The sequence below is a fragment of the Triturus cristatus genome, chromosome 7 (genome assembly GCF_964204655.1).
Source record: "Triturus cristatus chromosome 7, aTriCri1.1, whole genome shotgun sequence".
Lineage (NCBI taxonomy): Eukaryota > Metazoa > Chordata > Amphibia > Caudata > Salamandridae > Triturus > Triturus cristatus.
Genome location: NC_140590.1, coordinates 1357449350 through 1357472197, shown reverse-complemented (window position 1 = coordinate 1357472197; position 22848 = coordinate 1357449350). Strand labels below are relative to the sequence as shown.

At 47.6% G+C, this 22848-nt stretch overlaps 1 protein-coding gene across 1 annotated transcript in view; it reads right to left on the bottom strand.

Annotated features, from left to right (window-relative positions):
* LOC146812054 (fer-1-like protein 4) overlaps positions 1–22848 on the bottom strand; it is a 1053957-nt gene that overhangs the window by 115473 nt on the left and 915636 nt on the right. Inside the window, exon 35 of the mRNA XM_085619061.1 lies at positions 16233–16343. Within this exon, the coding sequence (XP_085475187.1) occupies positions 16233–16343 (111 nt within the window). The remainder of the gene's footprint in view (positions 1–16232; positions 16344–22848) is intronic.

Below are 22848 nucleotides of genomic sequence, written 5' to 3'. Positions count from 1 at the left end.
GTTTAGCACGTGCGTAGATAAGAAAGGGAAAGTTTCTTTATAGAACACCTGATTGCGACAATCTGTTTTCTTTGCATTGTGGCTGTTACTGTCTTGTATCTCATTTCATTAAGAGTGAACTTACTGACTCAGTTTGGCCTTTGGACCGTGCTATTATATCTTTTAAACTTGATTTTGCTTTGCATATATACTGGCTGGATTAATGCCCTAAATTAAACCTTTATGGTTAAATTCATTGATTTTTGGTCTTTATCGTGGAGTCACATGGGCATCACAGAAACGGAAATGAATTCCCAATGCTAGCTCCCTTACTGCGCTTCAAGTTGACTAACAAAGGTCTATACGACCAATGGGGAAATATATTTGATGATTTCACTAGGAGAATAAGGTTCTGATATCCCGCCTCCATCACTCTATAATTGGGCACAAACAGTGTGTGACAGTTTCCATACAGGAGGCACAGCACAAATTGTGAGAGGTCCAGAGCATTTGCACACTCAATTTCCTCCAGATACTACCTGAAAAATGCTGTGCTGTTATCATGCAGAAAACCTGGAATCAGGCACAAAAGACGAACTGATACCATGCTGTTACAATATTTCCACTGGCCAAGCATAATGAAGGGCCATGTGCTCTGTTTCGATGTAATTTACACTCTACATATATTTAATGCATATATTACACTATGCATATCAATAATGTCCAATTTACATTATGCAAATATTTAAACTACAATTCTCAACCAACTGCTGGTTCTCCCACACAGGATGGAGCCCTACTTCAGCCTTTGACAAGCACTTCCAGTCACCGTGCAGAAGATGAGGTGTAACCTGCTGTCTATGTTTACCTAGACAGCACACAACAAGCAGACTTTCTTCTTCTTCACCTCCAGTCTGTCCTAGTGTCCTGAAATACTCTAATAAGCTGGAGTTGAGGTGCCATGTTCATTCAATTCACTGGCAGGTGATTGGTGATTTCCCTGGGCCTAATCAATACAATTTTCCGACCAATGGACATTCCATGTTTTTAGCTCTTCCTTCTTCATTTGATTGTAAACTGTCTCAGAATCTGACCCTATTCAGAGCAGAGGCAAATGTCTGTGAAGACTACCCTGATGAAAGTCCTCAATGACAGGCCGTCCCTGACATATTTAATTAAATGACAGGCTGCTCACTAAGCCCTTTGTGATACTATACATCCAAGTCCACTCAAACACAGCACATCCCAAATAAGTGTTCATTCATTGTCAGACTTTAGGCTTCCTGCCTTTAGATTTTGATGCACTCTTTTGTGGCAGGCGCAGTTTCACACCTCATCAGAATGCTAATTACTGCCACAAGAGGAACGGGAAACCAGCAGAACTGTCTTACTAGAGGCAGGCGTCCAGAAGGTAAAAGTATGACTTTTAAAAGTTACCTTTCCGCTATAGCTACCAAAACTCTACTTTCACCACTGACCTAGGTTTTTGCCAAATGGTAAACAAATAACTTATAAGCAAGTCTGCAGTATTCTCTGAACTGAAAAATGTAAAAATTGATTTGAAACCACAACCAGGCTCTTTGACAGCAAAACAAACCTTTACCTAAAAAAGTGAACACAGCATTTTCTTTTCCTTTGCACTGTAGGGAAATCTTTCCTCTAGCATGCCCCACTTTTATATATAAGATATCAAAGTTTTGTACTATAGGGCACAATAAAGATTCATACATTTAATGTATAAAACTAGTTTTTTTCTACCTGGCAGCCCACATTACTCTGATATGGGATACTACAGTGTTTGAAGCTTCAGCAACCCAGGTCCACAAAAGCAAACCAGGGGTCATGCATTTTTAACCATGTGTGTGGGTGATGTAAATGTATACTGTAGCCCACATGTGTCATTGAACAATCCATGTCACTAGTGTACTTCCTGCACCAACTCACCAGGGATTGATGGCAAAGAAAAATATGCCAATTGGGTGTAGTCAATTTTACCTCATGTTATACTGGCAGAGTACAGGTAGTCTCAGACTGGCTGGGGTTTCATAGTGTTCAGTGTCCTAACATGAGGATCGAACAGTCCTTAAAAGGCAAAACATCTAGGAAGATCACACATAAAAGGCGATATTACCACACGCGCCCCTCCCAACCTCAAAGCAAGGCGAAGACTAATCAGTCCCTTGATGGACGTCCCTGCTCAGGTGATAAAACATTGGACAATCTACCGCCTCCGCAGTAGCACTTGTGTGTTCTAGGCCCTCTGGAGTCTTAATATCAGCAAGAAAACAACCTATCAAAAGGCAACACATCTCGGGAGACTACACAGAAAAACTGAAGCTTCTACATTCACATTAGAACAAGGAAGGACAACTTATCCAACTTTGTGTCTGGAAAGGGGATATGCTTGAAAGACTTGTGGATAGCTGGTAAGTGGTTCCAGGTCCAGAGGGACACTTTCAGCCAGTCCTGGCATTTCAGTATGCTGGACTTTGTAAACACATACTTAAAGCATTAAATGTAACATTACAAATTCCATAATGCAACTCACTGTTGAGTAAAAAGACTGGGATAACAAGATGTGTAACAGATGATATCAAGCTAGGTAGCAGTTATGTAATTAATTTATATTAGCAATGAGTAAAGGGCATAGTTTGGTGCAAAGGATCTCCTCCTTCTGTTTTTTAGCTTTCCCAATTTGTTATAGTTTACTGATTCACTAAATATTTTCATGTCCATTGCTGGTTGGTCAGCTCCTGCCATTTCAGTATCCTGTGTTTTTAATAAAACACATTAAGTTTACTGAGAAGGCAATACTATTTATAAAAATGCTTAAAAGACATTTGAAATCTACTCTTTCCTAAAGGTCTTTCATCTTTATATATTCAGGCAATGTGGAAAGGTGGAGGCATTTTGAGGATCATCAATCATAGTAGGTCAACACGAGGTGTCTATAAAGACACATAGACCAACCCTAATGTAGGCACAGATGCACGTAGACTAACAGTCATAGTGCAACCATTTATACAGAAAACACATTATTGAAGAACTCTTGCAGCCATTTACTGACAAATATACAGACAACTATTCAAGAATACACAGAGTATATATGCCAGTTCACATACAAAGACAGAGCAAAACACCTACAGGTATTCATGCATACAACAACCACCATACATAAAGGCACCAATACACACAGGTGGACAGTCATAAAGGGAAATATTCACATCCAAAGAAAACAGACCATTAAACTGTTAGACACATACTGGATTGGATTTCCTCTTTTCTTAGCAACAGATCTCAATCAGTTCGTCTTGCCAATTTCTCGTCTAAAAAGAGGAAACTCGCCTGTGGAGTCCCTCAGGGCTCCTCCCTTTCCCCGCTTTTGTTTAATCTTTATCTACTCCCATTAATCTCCTCTCTTCGGGACAGGGAAGTCGTAACTTACAACTATGCGGACGACCTTCAGCTGATTTTTAATATTAATACCCTCCCCTCCTCATTAAACCACTTTCAGGATACTATGACATTCATCAGCGAATGGATGAATAGAAATCAGCTGAAACTTAACCCTGATAAAACAGAGTTAATTCTCACGGGTGGCCCTGCTAACCCATGGAACTCAAACTTTTGGCCTCACCACTTGGGTAGCCCCCCCTCTCCTGTTAGCTCCGCTAAGAGCCTTGGAATACTAATCAGCAACGATCTTTCAATGAAGGCCCAGATCAGCTCCGTGGTCTCAGCCGGCTTCTTCCAACTGCGCCGAATCAAAAAGATTAGTAGATTCCTATCTCAAGAAGCCTTAACCTTGGTAATTCTAGCTTTGGTCATTTCCCGACTGGACTTTTCCAACTGCCTTTACGTAGGCATCCCAGCTTATCAGCTCAGACGCCTCCAACTTGTCCAGAATCAGGCGGCCAGGTTGATCTTCCATCAGCCTAGATGGCATCGCATCCAGCCTCTCTTGAAGGAACTCCACTGGCTACCTGTGGCCAAACGAGGTCTTTTCAAATTGGGGTGCACCATTTTTAAATCTCTGTATGGAAGCTCACCAGCTTTCATCTCGTCCAAAATAATACGCTATGCTCCCAACCGGCTTCTTCGGTCCCTTCATCACAACCTGCTAGTCATCCCCACCTTCAAGCGTAAAAAAACGGGCGGCGCTCGTTTTGGAGTACTGGCACCACAGTTCTGGAACTCACTCCCGTTGGAGATAAAAACTGCCCCCACCTATGCCTTATTTAGGAAACTTTTGAAGACTCTGCTCTTCTCCCAGGCTTATGCCAACTAGCTCCTGTTTCTCTGCCGCCTCATGTTTCTCCCAGCGCCAAGGAACCGTTTTAGTGAACGTGCGCTTTATAAGAGTTTTGTAACATAACATAAAATAACATAACACAAAGATCAATACACTTATAGATGCCTTTAACATACAAGTAACGAATAAAGAGACAAATGCAGACAAAGACAACACATGCAAGGCCATGAACAATCACAGACTACTTGCACGCAGGCATGCATACATAGGTGGGTGGGTATTACAAGGCTATGTGAGTACATTATCAATGGATATTAACGTGGCACATGGATGACCTACAGGAGCTCATTCGTATGGGTTGATACATGGATGTTTAGAAGGCTGGTGTTTGGTTAAACATGGATGATGGATGAGTGACTAGTTCATGGAGGGATGAGTATATGAGTGTGTATATGGATAAACACTTCAGAGATTAAAGCATAGGTTTGGGTTGATAGTCATTTCATGCATCTCACATCAGTTTAGTCATGTATCTATCTAATCACTCACCCACTTATCTAGCCATGGACTCATCATTCCTTTAACTTTCCTCTGTACACATCTTCAACCATTTATCCACCAATGCTCTCATGTACCCATCCTTTCATTTATCCATCTGTGCTTTCATCTACGCAGGCACTCTCATCCTTAAATCTGTGAAATCAGTCACTCACCCATGTTTACACTAACGTGTATTCTTTCGTGCAAACATTGCTTCATTCTAAGATTTACCTACTCACCCACTCACTCAACACACAGACACACACAAGTTTCCCAGTTACTGAACAAGTACCGAGTCTCAAGGTAGCTAGACCTGAGGGCTAAGCAGCTGACAGAGTCTAGCAGAATTGGTGGCCAATTCCATAGTGTCCAGTGGTAAAGAAAGGATCAACATACCCATGGAGTTGGTGACTGACTTCAAGGAGGAGGATGACACAGGCACGTGGTTTGAGGCATATGAGGTTACTCTTGAAGTGTACAGGATCCCTGAGGAATATTGGGGAGCTGGCATATAGAGGCATATGTCCAGCGATGCTAAGAAACCTCTACTGGCCCTAGAGTAGGGGGACCGGCTTAGGTATCCCACCATGAAGGAGACCCTTGTCAAGAAATATGGATTTACACCAGAAGACAAATGTGTGGGTTGAGATTCAGGGACAGTCAGAAATTGTCTCTCCAGTCCTGGGGGTGGGTTGTGGGATACTTCTGCTAGGCACAGGATGGTTGGATGAAGGGTAGTAACGTAAACACTACAATTTGATTGCTAGAGTGCAAATGTTCAGTCACTATTTTCCAGAGCTACGCCAACACCTGGTTGATTGCAAGTTCACTGGCCCTAGGGAGCTTGCAAAGGAGGCAGACCTCTGAGTGAGTACCAGAGTGTCTGGGTAGGCAATGGGAAGTGATCCTACAGAGGGTAGCTCAGGTTCCCCCATCAGAGTGAAGGCGGGGTATGCAGTGATCTAGAGAGTTCCCAGTATAGTGGGGGGGAAGGGTTTGATATTCCTTTTAAGTGTCAGGGGAGGTTATGGTGGGCGGAGACCCAGGGTGCCCTATTTCCAGCCCCAGTGCTTGGATTGCTCTCAGTTGGGGCACAAGCAGGAGGATCTGGTCTGTACCAAGAGACTGTCCACTGATGGGAGCACCACAGCGTCAGGGGAGCTAGATGGGGCAGGCATTACAGGGGACATACCTGTTCTGTTTTTTGGAGGTACTACTTCACAGCTGAGGGCACAAAGGCCAAGATGGAGGGACAGGATGTGGAAACAGGTCACAGTGGGAGGACCAATGGGTCAGGAGTGGCCAGCTCGGAGAACAGGGCACCCCAAGACTGGCCTTGCCGAGGCCACTTCTGGTCAGTGTAGGCTCCATTCACTGTCACAGGGACAGAGGTCTGGGTACTGGCACTAGGCAGACTCTTGCATGACACACACAGAGTGCGTCTCCCTTGAGGGGGGTATTGGTACTCCCTGAAAGTCACATGTTCAGCCTAAGGGAATAGACCCTTGGTTGAAGGACCAGGTTCAGGATACCACCCCTGAACTGGTGGGAGGAGTGAAAAATGGATGCAAGGCATCTGGGGAGACTGCGCCCCCCCACCCCACTTTGAGAAACCATAGAGGTCAGAGACCCTTGGAGGACCTGGGGTCTGGCTCTGGACACTCACATTTGTCAGTAGCTTCTGCTGGTTGCTGTCCTTATCGACAGAGTTTTCCCTGGGTTGGGGACCGAAGTCAGACCCAAGGGGAGGAATGGGCCACATTACTTTGTTGGCCATGATGGTACTGTCTGCCTACTGGGATGCATCTGTGAGCAAAGTAAGGTTAGGTGCTGTACAGATGAGTCCACAGATGAGGAGGATGGTCCTCCATGGGTCTGTTCAGTGGCTCAGGAGAGTATAGCCAGAGGGATCCAACTGAGTTTAGTGAGGCGTAGAAATGACAAGTGCCTCTGCAGTTGTGGGCCAGCAGAGAAATCCATCATGGCACTGATTAGTCTACTCAGGGTGGAGGGGGGTTAGGTTAGAAATTATCCTCTCTGAAGGGTCAACCCTAAACATGTTGCTTTCCTCCTCCCCTTTTTGCTGAATTTGTTGTTGTTGGCTTAAGGACTCTGGGCAGTTTACCACTGCTAACGAGTGCTTAAGTGCATGTACTCTCTGCTTAAAACATGGTAAAATTGTCTTATCTATAATAAGCATATTTAATTTATAAGTCCCTAGTAAAGTGCACTACATGTGTCCAGGGCCTGTAAATTAAATGCATCTCTGACTTGCGCGGCTCAGAGCTGTCACATCACTTACTTCAGAAGGGATCCATGATGACGCATCACCTCCTCTGCTCCTCGCATCTTATCCTCAACGCAACCGCAAATTCAGTGGGCCAAGGCAGGTCCCTGTATCTGACTGTGCTCCATCGCAGTCAGCCTGAACTTTTGGATTTGACCTGGTCTAGTGTGACCAGATAGCCCCGGGTGGCGCTTTATGCTTTTAAACACTACATTTCAGTTTATTCTTTAAAAATTCATAATTCCGCTTATACTTATTGTATTTTTTTCATTTTGGTCTTGTTTTGTTTATGAAATTAAGCTCTATGTGAGGCGTGGCCAAGATGGTGGACAGTTGGGAGCATTCTGTAGAAGCTCTCTGGCCTGATTGTCCTGCACGTGGAGGAAGCCCTATCCCTGGGACCAGTGGAGCCAGAGGGGGCCATGCGGGTCACGAGCATACCCCTGGGAGGACAGGACTCACTTCTCAGGGTCAGCAGGTGGCTTCTGGAAGGTGATCGCAACCACTGCCTTCTGATCATGGTGCCCCTATCTTGGTTCCAAGATCCGCACGGGCAGTTGTGGCATTGGCAGACCGGCTGCAACTGCTGTGCTTAACTAGAAGAGTACTCCACCCCAGGTGTGGCTGACATAGCCAGTGTGGTGCATTGCCATCCTATCACCACTGTCGTCTGGTGAACTGTAGAGGACGGAGGAGCCGTGGTAGCTTTCATTCTTCAGCTGCACCTGCTGCCCATTCACCATACCTGCACCATCTACATGGCATGGTCCCCAGGGAGCTTGAGGGGGCCCACTGACCAGGATTAATTGCTGTTTGCAGCCCCTGCCTTGCTGCACATTTTGAGGCCACTACCGGGGGCCCTGCAGATAGGGACGGAACCCTGAGGGACTGCGGGTCCCCCTCCAGACCACTAAGGCAGGTTCCAGCTCCGGTCAGTCGCCATTGGGCAGGGACAGCCCTGACGTACCAGCCTGACTGATGCTTGTGCAGGTTATAGGGGCTGTGTCTGGGTGTGGCATCTGAGGGGCCTGCTGCTTCTGTGCTTGCCGGCTGTGGTCCCCATCCTTTTCGTCGCCGCCCAGAAAGGTGCTACCGGTGCTCTCCGTTCTGAGGCCACTTCCTTGGAGTGTACATTGCTGTGTTGGTGGCCTTCTTTGAAACACCATTGCGGCCCGTAGGGTAACAAAGGATTCCACATCGAAGGACAGGTTCACAAAGGTGGCTACAAAAAAGGCTTACCCCCACATGGAGGAATCTGTTGTGGACTCCCGCCTCCATCAGAGTCGAAGTCTACCATAGACAACTCTCTGGCCCCGGTCACCCGGCCATACCTGGAGGCCTCTTTGCTAAACTCCACGAGAACATAGGGACACTCAAGGATGAGGTGGCGAGAGAACTCAGGGAGGTCAGAAGAGACATGTCCGACCCTGGCAACCAGGTGATGATGCTGGAAACTGGAGCGGATGCCTAAGAGGAGGAACTAGGAAACCATCAAAGGTAGCTAGTGAACCTTGGAGGGCGGAACCAGGATCTGCAGCCTTACTTGGAGAATCTAGAAAATAGATTTTGAAGCTTGAACATTCGCATTGAAGGGGTCTCTCTCCAGGCTGACGGAGGGGACCTGGAGGCCTATGTCATATGCTTATTTCGCCACATACACCAGGAGCTGGCAGACAAGGACATAGTGCTTGATTGCACGCACAGAGCAGGCCGCCCTGTGGCTTCCCCAGGCCAACCGCAGGATATTTTGATCTGTGTTCACAACTTCAAACAAAAAGAAGCTATCATGGCAGTGGCTCGAGGCTGAAGCCCTGTGGTGTTCAATTGCATAAAAGTTTGGCTCTATCAACTCCTTTCCCACATCACCCTGCAATGCCACCGTCTCTTTTGTCCGATCACCATCTACCTCCGGGACCAAGACATAAAATACAAATGGTGGCACTACTTCAGGCTGACTTGCATATGGAAAAATGAAACGCATGTGGTCCACAGGGTGGAGCAGGCTGCTGCAGTTCTTGGACTGCCACCGGACATGGACCAATCTGGTGCCGGCGGGTCCCAGGAGCCTCAAACTCTACCATCATCTGCTGGAACCAGGCAACAGCGCCGCCAACAGTGAGACATTTTCAAGCCTTCAGGATGAACGTAGTGCACTCATTCCGTGACTCTGACATAACAATGCCACCAATGATTCCACATCCGATTGTTTCCAGCCTGCCAGTAAACAACCCAATGAGATTTGGGCTCAATCTGCTCCATTCATAGACCAAGGGTGGTAGCCACCACCGTAACATTAGCTTCTAACACTATACTTCGGGCTGGGGAAACTTCTGCTTCAACTGGCTTACATTCAATGCTTCTAAATAGTTGCTGCTGCGACCCTGACTCTGAGATTGCAGGAACTTCCATAAAGAGAATGATGAGCTGTTTGTTGTTTCCCCCAAGTTTGTTATCAATATTGAGCAGAGGCCTTCTATGCAGCCACCTCTTCTCCCAGGGTAGATACTAGAGCTGTCCCGACACCTGTGAGACGCCTGCGCCCGGGGCAGACCTTCATCGCCTCTTGGAACCTGACTGCAGATGGTTAAGGTACTAAGGGCCTGATCGCAATATTTGCAGATGGGCTACTCCGTTACAAACATGACGGATATCCCATCCGCCGTATTACAAGTTCCATAGGATATAATGGATGTGTGATTTGGCGGACAGGATATACATCACATTTGTGAAGTAACCCTGTCTGCCAATATCGTAATCAGGCCCTAAGCTATAATGTCCGGGGCGTCAACTCGCCAGCAAAAAGGCTGTCCCTCCTGGCTTATCTTAAAGACTCCCACTGTGACATTGCCCTACTACAAGAGACACATCGCCTTAAAAAAGAATGGGGAAGGCTCTGCTCATGCTGGTTAGATAGGCAATACTCTTCCTCTGGTCTGAGTAAGACAGTGGGAGTCGCCATCCTCCTCGCCAGCCACTTCCCCGGTCAAGTAGTGCACACCCAAGCAGAGGTCCTTGGGACCTAACTCTCTGTCCAAATCTCTTTCAACGCATACTACTTCATACTTGCCCCTAATGACCATCAGGAGCAGTTTGTGAGGGCCTTGGGTTTGGTGACAGCTACTCCCGACCCAGACATAGATGTGGGGGGCAACTTTATTTTTGTCCATGACAACTCCCTCAACAGCTCTGCACAGAGAATTGGACAGGCCAGTGCATTTACGAACTCTGTACAGCACTGGCAGGTACAGGTAGCATGGTTTTTTGACTGCTGGAGTGAATGAATGAAGGGAGGTATATTGTGTGCAGAGTAGGGATGGGAAGCTAGTTTAGATTAGATTGTGGGTATGAAAGAACTGTTGTGAATATTAACATGTTTGAGATGCATTTTGTATGACAAAGTATTGGAATGATTTTGAATACATTCATTTAAATGATTTTGTGGTCTAATACATTTTGATAAGAATTTAAAATTGAGATGAAATAGGTGAGTGGTCATTCTGTTTGGATCAATATGACCGATTATTAAATTTTAAGCTAAGTAAGGTATTGGTATTTTGTTGTTCATTGAACCTTTATTTGTTAGCATACTACTTGTTTGCTCTAAAAGAAATTACGTAAATCACTGTTACGGTTGCTTTTTTCAAAGAAGATTATTTTTAATCCCACTTTTCAGCTTTTGATTGAATGTTAAATGTTTGTCTAAATTGTGTTGCTTTTTTGGTTTATATGATCTAGTATTATTATTATTATCGATATTAGTATTATTCTTGTTGATATTATTATCATTATTGTCATTATTATTAATATGTACCTTGCAGGGCTGAACTCGAACCCATTATGAAGCTGATGTTAACTCTTCACCAATGTTGTAATCGTCCTAAAAATGCTAAATTTGAGAATCAGACCTGGGGCCTTGAATGAAGTTTCTGACCCGAGCCCCGCTGTAGCTTGTTGGAGGTCAATGCTGTTTGGTGGGGGTGGGGGGGGAAGGACATAGGGTTCCACTCCTTTCGCTTGTAACTCGAGGATAACACATGGATCTACTGTGTATGCTTTAAAGGTGTATGCACCGATCCACTGATATGCGGCGATGCTTTTAAACGCGTTCTGCATTCATGCTGTGTCGGACGGGGGGGCATATCCTGTCTTGGACGGACGTGCAGATATCTGCAAAGCATTATAAAATCTGAGAGCGGTATGTGGTAATTAAACAAAGGCACTCGGCAGCTGTGAAGCATAACTCACAGCTGGAAATGTGCTCCGAGTACAGAGTTGTGCAGTGCATGTGGGGGTGAGGGCGGGGGGCGAGGTGGGTAAAACACTTGTAGAAACATTTTCCATCTTCTGTTTCAAATGCAAATAAATGATGAAGGGGCGTGGGGAGTTATTTTAACACACGTCTTCGGCCATCCCACCAGGCTCGCCTCTGGAAAGTAACACAGGCTGTTCCCGAGCCCGCCTGTACACTGTTCAACCCGAGGATTACCACCCCCTGGCGGATACAATTGGAGTTGCAGTCACTTGCAAGATATCCAATAAGGCAGACAATATTTCTTAACCCTTTCACCGTGACGGAAATTCCGCCGCGGTGCGGCACCTTTGATGAGTGGGCGGGGTCACGTCGGCCAACGGACGTGCGCAGTACTACGGAGGTAGTGCACGCGATGGCCGTTGGCTGACAGAAGCATGCAACGGATTAAAGGTTTAGTGCAACGTGTCCGGACTAGAAGCGCAGCTGGCAGAGTGCTCGGGCTCTGAGAGGATTTCCAGGAGAGCACAGGCCTGTCCCGTCCTGATCGTCTTGGGGACATAGCAAGGCCAGCGCATACATCCTGCTACCGAGCCTGCCGCTAGGTGTCCAGCCAGCCACGATGAAGGTAAATACAGCCCCGATGGCGCACATGTGCCTGGCTAGAACTGCGTCTGAACCAGAGGTGTGTGGGCATATGCTGCAGGGGCCAGAGGCTTCACATACGGACTGTACTGTAAAAGTCGCGATTGTATTGTGAGTCAATCGACAAGCAGATGGAGAGGGGCTGTGGCCTCTAAGAGGCATGGCCATAGTTTTGAACAACTAGAGAAAACAAGCCCGCGAGTGGTTCGCACGTGCGCGCCACAGCGAGCGATCTGTTTTCAATTATCGCACAGATGTGGCCTGTGCGGGTAACCGCAAGCAATAGGCCGTGGGCGGAGCAAAGGCGGAACATGCACCAGCCTTTGCCCAATTGCATGCTGTCTTTCTTAGAAAGACGCACGCAAAGCCCAATAGCCTCGGAGAAAAACAAAAGCACACGCACGAGCGTGTGGTGAGCTTTCTAAAGCCCATTACTAAAGGTCGAGCAAGCAGCGCATGTGCGCTGCTCTAGGCTCGACCTAAAAAGGAGCACTTTCCTACAATTGCCATATCCAGAATGCAGCCGGGGAAGGCCAAAGGTTCTGATGCCTTCACCCCTGGATTTTATAAACTCTTTGGGCCCCAACTCGCCTCTCTACTGGTCCGCCTTTAAAATTCTATAGGGGACTTGGGCATTCTACCACCTTCCATGAGAGTGGCAGTCATTACAGTCATACCCAAACCCGGGGAACATCCACTGCAATGTGCATCATATTGCCCCATCTCCCTTTTAAACCTAAATGCTAAACTATTCACTGGGGTTTTGGCGGCTTGTTGAAACCCTTTATGTAGGGGCTGGTTGATACGGATCAAACTGGCTTTAACCCTGAAAGGGGTTGCAGTGATAACAACAAATGTCTTCTCCGCCTCATGGACAAGGTGGCCCAATCGCATGTGCCAGCGCTGCTCCTGCCCATAGATGTGGAGAAGGCATTTGACGGGGTGCACTGGCCGTTCCTCAGAATGCTACTAGAGAGGGCGGGTCTTGGGTGTTGATTCCTGCTACACACAGCCGACTGCCCAGGTGCAGGTAAATGAGATCTTGTCACAACCCTTAATGATCACTAGGGGAACCAGGCAGGGTTGCCCCTTGTCCCTGTTCCTCTTTGTGCTCTACGTGAAGCCCTTGGCGGACAGGATACGGGTGAGCACCTTGATTAAAGGCATCCCTTTGGGTCACAAGAACATAAACAGGCTCTTTATGACAACAATGTGATGCTCACAGTTTCACAGCCACTAACATCCTTTTCGACTCTTATGGAGGACCTAAGGGTCTTTGGAGAGGCCTCGGACTTTAAGACGAATGCTCATAAGACTCATATCCTAAATCTTGCCATGTCCCCAGCAGACCAGGTCTCCTTGGAACAGAGCTTTCCCTTCCAAGAGCCAAGTGGAGGAGTGCCCAACCTGGGTCTTACCTTGCGCTCCTTCGTCTGTGAGTCAGTGGCACATAATTATTGCGCGCTCCTGTCCATGATCCACAGGGATCTACAGAGTTGGATCTCTGGAGGCCTGTCCTGTATGGGCAGACTCGCCTCTGTAAAAATGACTTTACTACTAAGGCTCCTATACACAATGCAGATGCTTTCCTTGGCCCAACTGCCACACATGCTCACACAACTACAGTGGAAGAGAGAGGCTTATGTATTGGGTGGTAAGATGCCCCGGATGGCTAGAAGCCACGTACCTCTCAGTTGTGAAGGTGGGACTAGGATTAGCATAGCTCATGCACTACTTCCTGGACACCCAACTTTGTTACATGGTTGAATGGAAAAGGACCCTAACTGAAAAACACTGGTGTTTCATGGATCAAGCAGCAACTGGGATCCATATATGGAAAGTGCAGTGGTTCCCTAAAAAGCACCACCCTACTGGAGCTTATATCTGCCCTGTCACCAGACCAACCATTATGACTTGGGACAGAGTAATGGTAAAGAAAGGACTGTCTTCCCCATCTCCTCAATCACCCTCATCATAGGGAATCCGGCATTCCCACCAGTGCTCACGGGGACACATTACCAGACATGGCAAGCAGCAAACTGCAAATGGGTGGGTAATTTATTTGAGCACTTAGGGGTGTTTGACTTCCCCCAGCTTCAAGACCATTATAACCTCCCAGATAGCAATTACTGTCACTATGTCGCAGTTAAGTACTGGGCCTCACACCCGTTGGTTCAACCACTCACCAGTGGGCCTCTCACCAACTTCGAAAAGTGTTTGCTCAATAAAGCGGAAAATAAACACTTGCTTTCCGACATCTACACTTTTTTTAATGCAACAACTGACAATAGCAAGTCTGCAGCCCATATAAGGTGGGAAACCAAACTGGACCTCACTTTCACACCCCTAGAGTGGGTCGACATCCTATACAGAGCACGCACCTCCTCCATCAGTGCAGCCTGTGAGGGATACCTATTGAAAATGGCTCACTACTGGTATTATACCCCTACCTGAGTGGAGAGACGGAAGACCAGTGTCACAGGTCTCGGTAGGTGGCACTAAAGCCAGATAGGCACTCTCACCCACCTCCCTCCTCCCTTCGCAACCCTGTTGCACTACCGCCCCCCACTCTCACCCTTCCCTCTACCCCGTTCTAGTCATGGTTTTGCCCCTAGGTGAGTGTATGTGATACTTCTTACACTTAATAAAGAGATTTGTACTATAAATTACGCTCTATTTTCTTAACCAGGTGTGGTATCTTATTGTGTGGTGTTTCACTGTTTTACAGTTTGAAATGTTGCACAAATACTTTACACATTGCCTCTCAAGTTAAACCTGACTGCTCTGCACTAAGCTACCAGAGGATTGGCACAGGTTAATTTAGGGTGTGTATCTGATTTACGCTGACTAGGATTGTGGTTGCTGCTTGGAGAGGGTGAATACCTCTGCCAACTAGAAACCCAGCTTCTAACAGCCCTATTTCTTATTCATTGATACATGACCCTGCTTAAAGAAGCAATTTGTTTTCCATCACAGTGTTGTGCTGGCACAGGAAAACATCTGTGCCAAGTAACTGAACTGGCAGAAGCCTATAAGTTCATGCGGTTGTTTGGCAAACAGACCCAAGCTCAAGGTTTTACCCATTGTGACCATTTAATGTGCTGTGAATATTTGCAACATTCGTTAGATAAGAATGGACAGGCTGGTAGACAGTCGTCTTAGCAAACTGAAGAGCTATACTGAATCTGCTGCTAACCAAGAAATGCCTTATTATGGTGGAGACAGAATGAGGATTTTGAGTCACAACATTTAAGATGGGTCAGAATGTGCACACTGTACTGCATCCAGTCATTCTCCAGTAGTGTTGAGCACCCTTACACGGTGTGAGGTCACCAGGCACCAATGTTGAGGTGGTGGTTGTCCACCTACATTGACCATGCATTGAAAAGTGCCTAATACCAATATTATTTTCCCTCAGTACAGTTGTCTACATACACTCAATGTTTCCAGTGCAGGTGGTGCATGGATATGCATGTATGCCATATGTGATGTTCCTTCATTGTATTTGGGAGCAACACCTTTGCTGGTGGCTCCATTGTGATGGTCCTAGGATCTCCTTCCTTTGGAACCAGCCCTGGATTCCTGAAGTGTTTCTCATCCTTTTTCATGTCCCTTTTCAGTTGTCCCTACATATCTCTCCCCGCCTTGCCTGCTCTCTTTCCCCTTATATGAAAATCAACATGCTTTTCACTTTAGGTGGCCATAGTACTGGAGCAAAGGTGACCACAAAGAGTGATGGGGTAACTCACAGGAGAGATTTGATTAGTACGTTGAAGGGTTTATACATAAGTCAATGATCCTGCGTCCAGCTTTTAGAACCAAAGACACCTGCTAACAGGAGCATAGAAGTGATAAAGAATCATCACCCATAGATCCATGCAGATTTCATGGCAGGTAGGCCCGTAGCCATGCGCACAAACACGAGAAGAACAAGTGGCTGCTTTAGTGCTATTAACATACAAATACACATATATTACAAGTTTATCGTTAAAGGCATGATATAAACAAACTGCATCTGGGATGACCTTGCACCTTTGATAAAAATGTTTAAAAAAAACAGTATCTGTTCTGACCTTGAACATTCGACAAAGAAGTAAAAAAGTTTGCATCTGGGCTTACCTTGTGCCTTAAGCACAGATGTAAAAAAACTACATCTGGGCTGACCTTGAGCCTGCCACAAAGATGTAAAATAGGTGCATCTGGGCTGACCTCTGACCTTCCACAAAGATGTACAAAAACTGCATCTGGGCTACCTTGAACCTTCAACAAAGACCACTTACCTTAACCACATACAATCGTGCAAGAACCTTGACTGGCCTGTTTCTGGGGACTCCTTGCATGATCTTGAAGTCATTGTTCCCTTCAGCAGCAGGGTAGATATAAAATGAACCCTGAAAGACAGAGAGATGGAGATTATATCCAATATGAGTGTTCACAGTGAAAGTCTTTGGTTTTCTTCGAACCAGTACAAATTTACTAAATTGCAAGATCAGCTTAACAGGCTTTTGTGCCTGTTTTTGCACTTTCATCTAATGTTCGATAAGAGAAATGGTGACAGTTCTTTTGTGGCTCCTTGAGTAAAACACACGTGTCTGTGAAATAGTATCGGGCAGTGGTTCTTAACCTTTTGACCTCTGTGGACCCCCACCTATTCATTACTGGAATCTGGGCCCCCCAACTAAATAATTATTGAGATTTGGAAACCTCCTACTGAGTTATCACTGAAAGCCGGAGACCCTGCCTAAGCAATTTCGATGGCGTCAGCCAGAAAACAATACACAAATGATTAAATATTTTATTTAATTACTAAATGAATGTAAAAAAAAAATCACAATTTTAATTTCAATGGGAAGGGTGGAGCTTTTCTAAATCCAATAAAGGCAACCCATCGATCATAATATATTCCGTTTGACACACTTGCACTGTCCCACAAATCAATCTGAGGATAACAACAACATTTTTAGCCTCCAATTTCAAATTCCTTCACATTTTAACATTTTCAATTTTACATTTTGCTTCTTTATTTGCATGCACTTTTTTGTTTTAACTTTCTAAGCAGTCGCAGACCCCCAGACTCAGGGTTAATAACCACTGGCATAGAGCATAGCTACCTGCAAACTTTGCCTGTGAAAATTCAGAATATTATTGAAGCATGTGCACCAGTAACAAACATTGTGAGTGCTTTAAATGTGCCACAACAGAAAAGTGGTGCGTATTTAGCATCCCTGGCAGTCGCGGTCCGTGCAGGTAACATCGATGGGGCGGTGGGCCGGGTAAGGGGGGATTTCGAGGGACAATGCAGAGGGAAAATTAATTATTTATTTATTTTTCCCTCGACATCGTCCCTTACCTGGCCCTACCGCCCCACCGCGTAACCAGTGCTCTTTAACTGGGCAAGATCATATCTAAAATTAGCAAAACAATAATTCATTTTGTAAACCATATTCTTTACAAAGGATGCAGTATACACTAAAAGTACAAAGAAAAGTTAGAAGAATACATTTGGCAAGCTTTTGCAGAATACAGCTGCGGACCGTGCAGGTAACAGCGGTGGGGCGGTGGGGCCAGGTAAGGGGGGATTTCGAGGGACGATGCCGAGGGAAAATTAAATAAATAATTAATTTTCCCTCTGAATTGTCCCTCGAAATCCCCCCTTACCCGGCCCACCAATGTTACCTGCATGGACCACGGCTGGCAGAATACTCATTAAATAAACATATTTCGTCAGACCAGACATCACCACCTCCACGGTCCTAACCTGGCCACGCAAGCAGCACACCCCAGGCCAGTTATTCAAACCATATTACCATCCCCCAAGCAGTTTTTGTCAAAAAACATAATGGGTTCTATCTGTGACCCTCCAAACAGATGCTACGATGCTTAGTGAAATACACGCTCGCCTTTTACATTTTTTAGGTCCTGCAGGTCACAAGTCTGAAGTTTGGTCAATTGAGTAACATTAAATTGGGCCATAGTGGTTATTTACAGCACATAGAAAAGTTTAAAAAATGCGACCTGAGACTCTATATAACATAGATGCTATATCATTCAATTACTTTAAAGTTAGGCCTGGGAGTAATTTTAACTAAGCCAGAGTAGTTCGAGTAATGTAAGTAATTACGTGTTTCTCTTTAACACAGAATTACTGATAATTTTGTAATCACGCCCGCTTGCTGCAGCAAGGTTAGCGGGCTAGTCACTTCAATTGGAAGTCCTATATAAGTGTACTGTGGTTCAGCTTCCCGCTTTTAAAAAAGCACCTTTTATGTAAAAAACTTTTAAACTATCTTTTCAATTGTATTAAGTGGCACTTCCTGTTTTATTTAATTTTCCTCTGCCTCCTCAGTCCGCCATGACTGATTAGTAGTGACATGTTGTGGAGGGAGAGTAGGTCACATGAGCGGCCCACTTCCTAGTTGTTGCAGCGAGATTAGTGGGCTAGTCACTTCAATTGGAACTCCTCCTCTATGGGGATAATGTGTGCGCAGAAGCGCAGTGGACGGGCATAGTGGGCGTGCTCGAACTGTGCTCAGCGACAGACCCCCTGCCGGTTCTATCGTCCACTTAGGGACCTCCATCAGATATTCAAGGTAAGAGCTGCTTGACCTAAATCTCCCTGTTAAGTAGGGCTATGGACTGTTTCTGGATCCGTTAGATGACATTAATAGTTCCTTCTGCCCGACTTGCAAGCTTTCCTTGAGTCATGCTAAAATCAAGGCAGTTAACCCTCATAAGTCCTTTAGCAGGAAGCAAGCCGAAACCTCAGCCAGGTACTGCAGTACTCTTATTAATGTCAGATCTTTGATAAAAAATAAATTCTAATTTGCTGATGTCCTAGGTGCCCAAAATTTGGACATAGCATTAATTATGGAAACTTGGGCTCACGCCGCATCAGGTCCTGACCTCGTTTCGGCAATTCGGGACGGGCTTTTCCTCTTTAGGCATGACCGTAGTGCGAAAAAAGGTGGAGGTCTAGCAGTTATTTACCCCAACCATCTTAAAGCCACCTTCTCTGCCCTTCCTCCCTTCTTTGAATGTGAAGCATTATCGTTCAAAATTGAACTAAATAAAAATTACTTCTTCAGTGGACTACTTATTTATCGTTCCCTAGGGCCTAGAGCTGCCTTCTCTCAGGCCTTTAGTCAACTGATGGAAACTGTGGTAAATTATACAGAGTTCACAGTTCTTGGAGACTTTAATCTCCATCTAGAAAATAGTCTGGACAAAGACTCTACATTCATTGGATATGATGGCAAATCTAGGCTTATCTCAGTTGGTCAAGGGCCCTACACATCAAGCGGGTCATTTACTTGATGGTATTTTTTCAGATAACCCCTTTCTTCTTCCTGCTACTTCTCTTCCGCTTATTTTGTCTGATCACTTAGCGGTCATGTTTGAAGCGGTGATGGTGAATAAAGCCAATAATATTAATCCACTCCAATTAAATAGGGCAATTGGACCTTGGCATAAGTTTGATTCTAATATGCTTAAATCAGCATAGATCAGATAACCCATTTTTCATCATACTACTACTCTTACGCTTATTTGGTCTGAACACTTAGCGGTCATGTTTGAAGTGGTGATGGTGACTAAAGCCACTAATACTAGTCCAATCCAATTAAATAGAGCAATTCGGCATAAGTTAGACGCTAATGCTTAAACCAGCATTAACGAGTACTCTGCCCTCTCCTTCAAATGATTTAGACATGGTCACCACCAATTACTATTGGTGGCTAAAAGGTAGTTTAAATGAATTAGTGCCAGGAAAAGTGTGTAAAAGCCATAGAGCCACCACTTCTGAACCCAAGTTCTTAGAGAAACTTAGATTATAAAAACAACTTTGCCACAGGCAAGAAAGAATGTGGAGAATTGCCTATGACAGTACAGAAATGGAAATCTACATAACCACCATCCAAGCTTATAAAGAATTGATGTTTCAAGAAAAAGCCCTTTATTTTACTTTCAAAATCGAGTCATCAAAATTCTCTTCAAAAGAATTGTTTGCGGGGGCGTGGCCAAGTAAGATGGCTGACTGGTAGTGCACCGAGTCAGCTCCGGCCCCACGGACTCCTGAGAGCGGCTAAACGGGGGCTCTCGACCGTCGCTCCTCGTGGAAATCTATCGCGGGACGCCTGGGGAGGCAAATGGCCCGGCGGCGAGGCTGAGACGGCTCCGGTGCGGCTGGGAGGCAAGCGCTAACCCTGGAGCGAAGACCCAGCAACATGGCGGCGGACAGCCACGATCGCTCGCCGAGCGGCGGATTCCCGGCTCCAGGAGAGTGACCAGAGGCTGATCGCGGTGACCGCGCACCGGGAGGGGAACTCCGCGACGGGGGAGAGGCTGGGCCGGACTCTGCAGGCGCCGGTGAGCGGACCATCACAAGGGGACACCTCTCCGAGAGACGTGCGGGCGGAAGCGGAGATTGCGGCCCCCCCGGAGCCCGTGAGGAGGGACGGACGGCCGGCCGGCAGGAGACGAGTGGTCCGCACGGACGGAGACCGCGCCAGTCTGCGGGGAGCGGGGGCGCCCGGGCGCGAAACGATGCCTGACTTCAAGATGGCGGCCGGGAGGGACACCTGCCGGCGCCGGGACCGGGGGAGCCTCCGCGGCGCTGGTTATCTGGCACGCGAGATGGGACAGATGCTGTGACAGATAGGAGCGGGTTGCACGTGGTCCTGATTGGGTGCCTGAGCGGAGCCGGGTCGGTCCCTGCTCTGGTCTCCGGGATCCCAGTAGCTGTGCAGCGTTGATCGGACGTGAAGAGGCCATAGAATCGGAGGAGGCGACGTCGTGTGGCACAGAGTGGGTGGTCTGATGGGGAAGTCGTCCCGTGCGCCCCCGACGAAAAAGGCGCCAAAGCCTCAGGAAAACCAAGTGGCGAAGTACTTCCAGGCGCGCTCCAGCACTGCGGACGAGGGTGGTCCAGGAGGAGGGGAAGACATGGCCTTGACGAAGGACGACCTGGTGGCTACGCTCCGGGACTTCAAGAGGGATCTCTGCGGTGAACTTAAAAGGGACCTCCACGCCAGCCTAGACCAATTGCGTGGAGACCTAACAGAAAAGCTTGGCGATCTGCGCAGAGATGTGGACGCCGTGGGGTCGCGCACCCTGGAAGTGGAGGAGAAGGTGCAATCCCTGGAGAGTGCGGCTCAGGCTTCCCGGACGGAGTGCGCAGAGCTTCGCGCTCAGCTGGCGCAATCTACTCTGAAGCTGGAGGACTTGGAGGACCGTTCCCGGAGGGAGAATATACGGGTGAGAAACTTGGAAGAAGGCGCAGAAGGTCCGGACCTGGAGGCGTTCATCATAGGCCTCTTTGGAGAGGTGGTAAACAGGCCAGACCTCAACATAAAAGTGGATCGGGTGCACAGGGTCGGACCACCGGCCCACGGCGAACGCCGGAGACCTAGGGATGTCCTAGCAAAGCTGCACGCCTTCCCGGTCAAGGAAGCCATCCTGGAAGCGGCCAGGAAGAAGAAGGAAGTCTCGTTCCAGGGCCACAGTTGCTCTCTTTACCAGGACTTGTCGCAGGCCACCCTTGTTCGGAGGCAGCAGCTCCGCCCGGTGACCAGCAAACTCAGAGAGGACAATGTGCGCTATCGCTGGACCTACCCCTTTGGGCTCAGCTTCGAATGGCACAATAAAAGACATCATATCACGGACTTGAGTGAAGGGGTGCGTATCCTGGGCCTCCCGTCGGCGCCGGAGGAGGGAGGTGGCCCGGGGCCATCCGGATCAGCGGCAGTCGGCTCTCAGGGGGAGCAGTGGCACAGAGCGCAACGCCAGCGCGGAGGGCCTCACCGTGAGTAGCGGCCGCAGGTTGGGAGAACGGGATTCTCCGGGATGCAGTTCTTGAACATCCGCGGGGGGCCCTCCGGCCGGGAGGGTCCCGGGTGCCCGAGCGGCGACGCCAGGTGGCTGGCAACGAGTCTGTGACGGCCCAGCGGAGAGGGATGCGGCAATCTCCACAGAGACCCTGAGGCTACATGGACACTGAGGTTTTTGTTTTTCTCTATGAGCCCTTTGTTTGGCCTACATGTCGTTGTTGCTCTGCCGGTTGCGGAGCAAGTTAATGAGGTTAGGAGTTCGATGGGGCGGGGTCTTGGTTACTTCCCCTGGAACTACCCCAGGCCTGTGGGGTTCCATGGTTGAGTGCTTGTGGTGGGGGGGGGGGGCGGGAAGGGGGGGGGGGGGGTCTGAGGGGGTCGGGTTGGGGGGGGGGGTGCCAGAGGTAGGCTGCAAAGAAGTCGTGAAGAAGGACCGGGGAGAGGCAATGAGATGTTAGGAGGGGGCCCCGGGAGGGGGAGAGGACAGGCGCTGGGGTTTGGTTTCGGCGGATCCTACAACACGGGGTGGAGAGGGGGGCATACACTTATTTAAGATGGTGACGTGGGCTACATGGAACGTGAAGGGCCTGAATTCACCCCAGAAGAGACAGCAGGTACTGAAGTACATTGTGGATCGGCAGGTCAAGGTAGTTGCTCTGCAGGAAACGCATCTTACAAGGGAGGACGTGGGTAGGCTCAAGCATAGGGCTTTCCCGCAGATTTTTCACTCCGCGGCCACCACCAAACACAATGGAGTGGCGATATTGTTCCACAGCTCGATGCCATTCCAGATAGTGGACTCACAGAGAGATAAGGAGGGGAGATGGCTCATGCTCAAGGGGCGGCTTCAGGGCCAACTATGCACCATTGCGGTTGTGTATGCTCCGAACACGGGCCAGGCGGTGTTCACAGCTCGCATGTTGGGGTCCCTGGGCGGATTCGCGGAGGGCCCCATCATTCTGCTGGGGGACTTTAATTGCCTGTGGGATGGTGTCCTGGACGGCTCTCACGTGGCGGGGGCAAGATCATCAGTGTTTTCCAAGCGAGTCAAGGACCGCTTCGATTCCCTCGG